At 39.5% G+C, this 10,000-nt stretch overlaps 1 protein-coding gene across 1 annotated transcript in view; it reads left to right on the forward strand.

The window, feature by feature from the left end:
* Nucleotides 1-1,312, forward strand: part of gpn1 (GPN-loop GTPase 1) — a 7,666-nt gene extending 6,354 nt beyond the window's left edge. The window contains exons 12-13 of the mRNA XM_053318491.1: nucleotides 648-752; nucleotides 842-1,312. Of these exons, the coding sequence (XP_053174466.1) occupies nucleotides 648-752; nucleotides 842-948 (212 nt within the window). The 3' untranslated portion in view covers nucleotides 949-1,312. The remainder of the gene's footprint in view (nucleotides 1-647; nucleotides 753-841) is intronic.
* The last annotated feature ends 8,688 nt before the right edge of the window (nucleotides 1,313-10,000 follow it).

Here is a 10,000-nt window from a genome sequence, read left to right on the forward strand (position 1 = left end):
GGGACAACCGTGATGATGATTGGTTAAGGCAGAGTAAGATTTCATGGTAACCCAATCAGAGGTAGCCTCACACACACAAACTAGCAGGAGCTGCAGCAATGGCGAGTTCGGAGGAAAAGGTCACGTTTTTAAACAGGAAGTGCAGACACTACTTTAATGTCCTGGAGGTAAAAGGCGGGAACATACATGTGAAACGTACATTATGTATCAGAGCGAAGTATTTGTCCACGTCCGTTACAAGCAACTCTAACCTAATGAAGCTTCTCTCAACGGCACACGCCACTACAAAACCTGTGGCCAAAAACACAGAACAGACATATTTATACTTTTTTTTTTAATTATTGGGTTTTTTTAATGCTTTAGTTACTTTCCCTGGTAATTAGTTACTTTTATAATGGAGTAATTCAGTTACTAACTCAGTTACTTTTTGGGAGAAGTAACTGTAACTATAACTAATTACTTTTTAAAAGTAACGTGCCCAACACTGGTTATAACGATACATATAACAATAAAATCCTCAGCAGCAGCAGCAGCAGCAGCAGCAGCAGCAGTAGTAGTAGTAGTAGTAGTAGTAGTATTAGTATTATAAGCAGTAGAAGAAGGAGGATTATATATTCTGCTGGTTAAACTTTTATTTTGGCGGACAGAGGAAGCAAACATCGCCGGGCCCAGCGACCTCATCATGACCCGCGGTAACCCTGACGACGAGGAGGAGGACGAGGAGAGCGACACGGACGACATCGACCACAGCAGTGAGGACTAATAAAGTTATTCAACTATTAAAAAAAAAAACAAAAAAAAACAGCATCAAATAAATAGAGTTTGTGTTTTTGTGTTTCAGCGACGGAGGAGAGCAAAGAGAAAGACGCGTTTGGAAACTTCCTGAAGCAGAGGAAGGAAGTCGTTCAGGTTCGGAACAAGAAGTGTGTGATGCCTGAAGGACCCTGACCTCTGACCCCCCATGACCCCTGACCTTTAACCTTTGACCTGATGAGGGAGAACACAGTGACAGAACGTAGACGAAGGACATGAACCGGTTTCCCTCTGCTCGGTCCAGACTACGACCTGGAGTCAGAACGGACGGGTGTAGCTACTTCCTGTCTGATGACGGAGGAAAAGTCGACTTCCTGCTGCGTCCGAAGGTAACGCCGTACTTCCTGTCTGATCAGGTGACATCACTCCGCACCATGAAGCTGATTGGTTGCTCCTCCTCCCTCATTAAGAAATAAAAACGTATATTTTTATATAGAGAAGAAGAAAAACTTCAAATCTGCTTTTTGTGTATTTTTTTTTTTGACTTTTGTTTAAAAATTTAAAATAAATAAATAAAAACTTGAGAGCAGCTTCAGCGTTCTGTGTTTTTGCAGAATCACAATCTTCACTTTTATTTCACAGTGTTATGAACCCAGCTCGTTGGGGAAAAGGGAAAGCAACACACACAGGCCGATGGGAATGGTTGTAAAATTAAAGCGGTATTTATTTATAGTAAATTAGGACAATGTGGAAATTAATACTAAACCCAACAGAAAAGGGCCGCCAGGTGCTGATAAATCAATAACCAAATATAACAAAAAGAGGACTCCTTACAAATAAAATGGAGCTAACTGTCTCGTGAATTCAAACAAAAACCTAACTAACTACTCTAGCATTACACAAAACCTAACTAACTACTCTAGTGTTATACCAAACCTAACTAACTACTCTAGCATTACACAAAACCTAACTAACTACTCTAGTGTTATACCAAACCTAACTAACGACTCTAGTGTTATACCAAACCTAACTAACTACTCTAGCATTACACAAAACCTAACTAACTACTCTAGTGTTATACCAAACCTAACTAACTACTCTAGCATTACACAAAACCTAACTAACTACTCTAGTGTTATACCAAACCTAACTAACGACTCTAGTGTTATACCAAACCTAACTAACTACTCTAGCATTACACAAAACCTAACTAACTACTCTAGTGTTATACCAAACCTAACTAACTACTCTAGCACTATACCAAACCTAACTAACTACTCTAGCACTATACCAAACCTAACTAACTACTCTAGCACTATACCAAACCTAACTAACTACTCTAGCATTACACAAAACCTAACTACTCTAGCACTATACCAAACCTAACTAACTACTCTAGCACTATACAAAACCTAACTAACTACTCTAGCACTATACCAAACCTAACTAACTACTCTAGCGTTATACCAAACCTAACTACTCTAGCACTATACCAAACCTAACTAACTACTCTAGCACTATACCAAACCTAACTAACTACTCTAGCACTATACCAAACCTAACTAACTACTCTAGCATTATACCAAACCTAACTAACTACTCTAGCACTATACCAAACCTAACTAACTACTCTAGCACTATACCAAACCTAACTAACTACTCTAGCATTATACCAAACCTAACTAACTACTCTAGCACTATACCAAACCTAACTAACTACTCTAGCACTATACCAAACCTAACTACTCTAGCACTATACCAAACCTAACTAACTACCCTAGCACTATACCAAACCTAACTAACTACTCTAGCACTATACCAAACCTAACTAACTACTCTAGCACTATACCAAACCTAACTAACTACTCTAGCACTATACAAAACCTAACTAACTACTCTAGCACTATACCAAACCTAACTAACTACTCTAGCACTATACCAAACCTAACTACTCTAGCACTATACCAAACCTAACTAGCTACTCTAGCACTATACCAAACCTAACTACTCTAGCACTATACCAAACCTAACTAACTACTCTAGCACTATACCAAACCTAACTAACTACTCTAGCATTACACAAAACCTAACTAACTACTCTAGTGTTATACCAAACCTAACTACTCTAGCACTATACCAAACCTAACTACTCTAGCACTATACCAAACCTAACTAACTACTCTAGCGTTATACCAAACCTAACTAACTACTCTAGCACTATACCAAACCTAACTAACTACTCTAGCACTATACCAAACCTAACTACTCTAGCACTATACCAAACCTAACTAACTACTCTAGCACTATACCAAACCTAACTAACTACTCTAGCATTATACCAAACCTAACTACTCTAGCACTATACCAAACCTAACTAACTACTCTAGTGTTATACCAAACCTAACTACTCTAGCACTATACCAAACCTAACTACTCTAGCACTATACCAAACCTAACTAACTACTCAAGCGTTATACCAAACCTAACTAGCTACTCTAGCACTATACCAAACCTAACTAACTACTCTAGCACTATACCAAACCTAACTAACTACTCTAGCACTATACCAAACCTAACTTACTACTCTAGCACTATACCAAACCTAACTAACTACTCTAGCGCTATACCAAACCTAACTAACTACTCTAGCGCTATACCAAACCTAACTAACTACTCTAGCGCTATACCAAACCTAACTAACTACTCTAGCGCTATACCAAACCTAACTAACTACTCTAGCACTATACCAAACCTAACTAACTACTCTAGTGTTATACCAAACCTAACTACTCTAGCACTATACCAAACCTAACTAGCTACTCTAGCACTATACCAAACCTAACTACTCTAGCACTATACCAAACCTAACTAACTACTCTAGCACTATACCAAACCTAACTAACTACTCTAGCACTATACCAAACCTAACTACTCTAGCACTATACCAAACCTAACTAACTACTCTAGCACTATACCAAACCTAACTAACTACTCTAGCACTATACCAAACCTAACTAACTACTCTAGCACTATACCAAACCTAACTAACTACTCTAGCACTATACCAAACCTAACTAGCTACTCTAGCACTATACCAAACCTAACTAGCTACTCTAGCACTATACAAAACAGAAATAAAAGTGATCAGCACCCCTAAACCTAACAGGAAAACAAAGTGACACAAATAAGTAAGAGAAGCTATCCTTACCCTGGCCCTAATCTGAGTAACCAGAACACATGCTATCATTCACTACTACCTCTGCGAGTGTACTGCTGAGGTGTCTGCCAGCATCTGGAGAGCACACCAGGCTTTTATAGCTGTCGCTCTCTGATTGGGGAAGCGCCGCACCAATCAGCCTTATATTCAGCTTTAATTGTAGTCATAAGTAAATCCTAATAAATGAATATTAGGACCATATGAGGATTTTTTTTGCTCTTTGAAACATTTATGAAGGACATCATTTTTTTTTATGTGGCATAGAGTATTTAAACATTCTGAATAGGTTGTAGTTAAAACTTTGGTGGAAATACTTCTTGGCCTGGGTCATACTGTGAAGGTAACAGACTATGAACAGGAAGGGTTAAACTCAAAATGTTGAAAAGTTGAAATATCATGTTGACTTTAATCTCAGCCAGGAAGCACCGGCTGCTTCAGTTAACATTAATTACCTACCAACATCATTTCTTTTCTTTTTCAGGATTTCTTTGTGCAAAAAGCAAAAGTAGCTCAGCAAGTCAACCCAGATGTTACATTAGAGGAGACTCATCGGTACTCTGCAGACTCACTGCAGCATTTTAACTGTAGACTCTAAACTTGTTCTCATATTTCTGGAGTCACTGGCAAAGTCTGACTTTAATGTCGACACACTGAGATTAAAGTCGTCATGATATTTCAACTTTATTCTCGACATTTTGAGTTTAATGTCAAAGTGCTGATTTTAAAATCTTCATGTCGAGATTAATCTAATTTGGTCCTAATACTCTTCATCATCAGAGTCTTTAGTGAGGAAAGGGAGGAAATGAAGAAGCTTGTTTTTGCAGGTGAAGAGACGTTTATAACTTTGAGGCCTTTTCTTCTAGCTGCAGAGTTACTGTGTGACTGAAGATGCTCAAACATTTAGTAGCTGTTCTGAAACTTCTGAAAAATAAAGTAAATTATAATAAAGACTTTAAAACAGAAAGAATAAAAGTTAAACAAACCTACAAAGCGTTCAGTGTTCTTCCTCTTCACTGATAGAAGCTTTGATTTTATATCTGAGCATCTTCATTCATCTCTCTCTCTCTCTCTCTCTCTGTCTCTCTCTCTCTCTCTCTCTCTCTCTCTCTCTCTCTCTCTCTCTCTCTCTCTCTCTCTCTCTCACTCCTTCTCTTTCTTTCTCTCTGTGAATGGATTCAGATCCTCCGCCCGCCGACCATCTGCGGTGCCAACACACACACACACACACACACACACACCACACACTCCGTCGCCTACACGCGTCCTCAAATCCGGCAGCTGAGTCACTTTTTCAACAAAAGCCAAAGAGCCTGAAAGCGGCTGTCACTAATGAAGAGGACGTGTGTCAAAACAGAAAACTGACATATTTATAAAGTTTAACTAGGAGCACAGTCAGGATTAGTTCAGTTATATTTAAATATATTTTTATACTTTTATTGATTTTTGTGCTTTTAAAAGCAGCAGCTGATAAAACACTCGGCCTGTTCCTTCCTCTTTGAGGCCATGAAAACATAAAACATTATTATATTATATTATATATTATATTTCTCTCATTGAGCCTAAATGTGATGTTTTACAGACTCATTCACTCCTCATTGGTTCTAAACTTTTATTAAAAACATGTTAGAGATGAAAATATAAAAGTCAACTTCAAAATGTCTCTTATGTCAGCAGTGATTTGTGTTATTCTTCCTTTATACACTAGCACAACCTGTATCTATAGCAACCATAGCACAACCTGTATCTATAGCAACCATAGCACAACCTGTATCTATAGCAACCATAGCACAACCTGTATCTATAGCAACCATAGCACAACCTGTATCTATAGCAACCATAGCACAACCTGTATCTATAGCAACCATAGCACAACCTGTATCTATAGCAACCATAGCACAACTTGTATCTATAGCGACCATGGCACAACCTCTATCTATAGCAACCATAACACAACCTGTATCTATAGCAACCATAGCACAACTTGTATCCATAGCAACCATAGCACAACTTGTATCTATAGCAACCATAGCACAACCTGTATCTAAAGCAACCATAGCACAACCTGTATCTATAGCAACCATAACACAACCTGTATCTATAGCAACCATAGAACAATCTGATGGTCTGTCTGTGCATTACACACAAAGTGAACTCTACCAAACACTAGTAGATCAATGAAGGGTTAAAAATGTGAAACTGTTAACAAACAATTGAAATATAAGTTTATCATTAATATCTGCAGACTGAGAAATGCTGAGATGTGCAGAAGAAGAAGAAGAAGAAGAAGGATTTTAAAATGAAACAACAATATTGTGAAGAAGAACCAACAAGCTTTATTAAATGCACATTTAATATGAGATCAATGACTTCATGCATTAAATAATAAAGACCAAACAGAGAGGAGAGGGTTAGGGTCTATATAATATACAGTATGATTCTTGAAATGACAGCTGGCTTCATCTCCATCGAGCTCAGACACTTTTGACCTTTGACCTTACTAAGCGCTGATCATCCTGTATGTGTGGAGGAGAGTTATAAAAAGCATATTAACAAACATTATGCTATTAATACATCTATCTATATATCTGTATGTTTATGCTGAGAAACTTGATGCATCACCAAATGTGACTCATCTGTAGATCATCAGTCTGAGTTTCAGTCTCCAAACTCGTCTTTTAAATGTTTTTATAACATTTAATCTCCTGAATTTTACTATTTATCAGTTTTAGTAGAATCTGAACTTCCTGCAGGAGTTACAGAGTTCATCTTTGACTTCTGGTTGAACATTTAAAGAATCTGAATGAATCCTTTAAAGGTTTCAGGTTTTTAAATATTAAATATACAGAGATGGACTTTGGTTGTCTTTTGGTTGCAGTGAAGCAAAGTTTCATCACATCTTCATCACATCTTCATCATCCTCTGCAAATAATATTCTCCTCTGCAGAAACATTAAACTCTCTATGAAGCTCTGGTGATTTCTGATAAATGTTAAAGTGCAAAGTTGCATATTTATCCATCTTTTGCTCATAAACTCTGCACTCAGTCATGAGACTTCAGGTGTCGACTTGGATCTGATCCTGAATCCTGAATCCTGAATCCTGAACCCTGAATCCTGAATCCTGAGGTCCTGGGAAATAAACCTTTAGAGCTTTTGGCGCCACCATGAGGCAGAACGTTAACCTCTCTGTGTCTACATGTGTTTCCACTCACCTGGTTTTTATGCACACTTTTTAATGAGTGCATAAAACAAGAAGAGAAACATCACACTGCTTCACTGATCACTTTAAGTCTCCAGATTAGATATCTGAGCTTCTATCAGACCCTCTGAGAGTCCATCATCCATCATCCATCATCCATCATCCATCATCCATCATCCATCATCCATCCATCCATCCATCATCCATCATCCATCCATCATCCATCCATCATCCATCAGAGCTACAGACTGAAGCTGAGGAGACGTCTGTGTTCAACCTGCTGGAGATCAGGTTTATTGATTTTATGTGTATATAAAGCACTGTGTAACTATTGAAATGCATGACATAATATATTAATATATATTATATTATAGTATTATCCACATGCAGCAGCAGCAGCAGCAGCAGCAGCAGCAGCAGTGTATATTTATATATGTGCAGATTGATGTTCTGGGTTAATCCTGTTTTCTGTCTCTCAGGTGAGATTGTGAAATATGAGCCGGCAGTGATTCACCTCCTCTGACATTCAGCCCACTCTGCTGTCTGTCCTCCTCTTCTTCCTCTTCTTCCTCTTCTTCCTCTGCTCTCCTCCCCTCTCTTTATCTCTCTCCCTCCTCTTCTCTCTCCTCTTTCTCTCTCTCCCTCCTCCTCTTCTTCCTCTTCTTCCTCTTCTCTCCTCCTCTCTCTTTATCTCTCTCCCTCCTCCTCTCTCTCTTTCTCTCCCTCTCCCTCCTCCTCTTCTTCCTCTGCTCTCCTCCCCTCTCTTTATCTCTACCTCCTCCTCTTCTTCTTCTCTCTCTCTCTCTCTCCTCTCCTCCTCCTCTTTCTCCCTCCTCCTCTTCTTCTCCTCCCCTCTCTTTATTGCTCTCTCTCCTCCTCCTCTCTCCCTCCTCTCTCTTTCTCCCTCCTCCTCTTCTTCTCCCCTGTCTCTCTCTTTCTCTCTCCTCCTCTCTCTCTCGCTGTCTTTCTGTCTCTCTCTCGCTCTCCTCCTCTCTCTGTCTCTCACTCTCTTCCCTCTCTTTCTCTCTCTCTCTCTCTCCTCTATCTCTGTCTCTCTCTCTCTATCTCTCTCCTCTCTCCCCCCCCGCTCTCCTCCTCTTCTTCCTCTGTGGGCAGCAGACACGACCAGCAGCAGAAGCTCAGAGAGTCACGACGCTTCGCCGACTCAAATAAAACACGACTGCTGGCTCAGATACAAGCTGCTCATTCATACAGGAGGACTCCCTCGCTCCTAATCTGGTTTTAACTGGTTTAAACTGGCACCTGCCTCCATCAATCCCCCCCACCCGCTCCCCTCCCTCCTCCCTCCCTCCTCCCCCCCGCTCTGATCTGTCTCATCACATTTTAGGCTTTTTTTATCTCATCCACACCTGAAGCTGAAGCCTCACTTTCATCTTTCATCTTTCATCTTTCCCATCACTCAGATTTGACACATTAAAGCTGCAGGTATCTGATCTGAGAAGGAGGTAAGGAAGGAAAGGAGGGAGGGAAGGAAGGAAAGGAGGGAGGGAAGGAAGGATGGAAGGAAGGAAGGAAGGAAGGAAGGAGGAAGGAAGGAAAGGAGGGAGGAATGAAAGAGAGAAGGAAGGTAAGGAAGGAAAGGAGGTAAGGAAGGAAAGCTGCAGGTATCTCAACTTTAACCCTTTCCTGCCTGTAAAGAGTAATCACATTTCCAGGTTCAGGCATATTGAACTCACATGCAGCCTTTAAAGATCTCCAGCAGTATTAATTATCTGTCCCAGACTCTGATCGAAGGTCTCCGGCTGGTTTTGAACCCACGTTCTTCTTGTTCTGAGTCAGCGTGTTAAACCTCCAGACCAGCAGCGCCTCCTCCAGACCAGCAGCACCTCCTCCAGACCAGCAGCACCTCCTCCAGACCAGCAGCTCCTCCTCTCAGCGTGTTAAACCTCCAGACCAGCAGACCAGCAGCGCCTCCTCTCAGCTCACTCTGTTTTTTATTCCACACAGGATGAATTATAACCACAGCAGACATCGTTTGAATATTCTCCCAAATTTTACATTTTATATCACACAGATGATTGTGATGATTTCTGCTTTATGAGCTTTGATTTTACTTTTGACAAGTTTGGACGTCATTAATAGTGTTTATCATCAGTTTAATAATAAAATTATCTTTCAAGCATTTTCATAGATGCATAATAACTAATAACTGCATATTAACTAGATAAATAGTGTAATGTTTGACTTTGTTTTATTTCAGTTGTTTGCTTGTTTATTTAAAGTTTATTATTTAGCGTCTCAATTGCACAAAATCATAAACTGGACTGATGTGACATCGACTGAACAAACTTCTTGTCTTTACAGTATGATTACTTTTTATTACAATAATAATAATAATACTTTATTTATATACAGTAGCACCTTTCAAAAACAAAGACAGACAAGGCAAAGCAAAAGCATTACAATAAAAAACAAGACATACAACACAGAGAGAGGTAACAAGACACTCCTATTGTCCTCAGGTCAAGGAAGGGAGGAAGGGAGGCATACCTCTGCTGTGGGACTCTGTGTTTACTGTGTATGCACCTCAATGTGTCAGCATGTTTAATTAAGAGTTAACTACTGATGTGAGTCTCATTTTTATTACTGCATGTTTTTAAATGTTATTTTATTATCGTTAATAATGATCAGTACTGTGCAGCCGCTCTGCTTCCAGCTCCAATAACCATCAACCAGATTATCATCATCATCATCATCATCATCACCATCAATCAGCATCTCACCAACTTCATCATCATCATCATCAACATCAACCAGCATCTCATCACCTTCATCATCATCATCATCATCATCACCCCATGCGATGATGGAG

The sequence above is a fragment of the Scomber japonicus genome, chromosome 1, assembly GCF_027409825.1.
Source record: "Scomber japonicus isolate fScoJap1 chromosome 1, fScoJap1.pri, whole genome shotgun sequence".
NCBI classification, from domain to species: domain Eukaryota; kingdom Metazoa; phylum Chordata; class Actinopteri; order Scombriformes; family Scombridae; genus Scomber; species Scomber japonicus.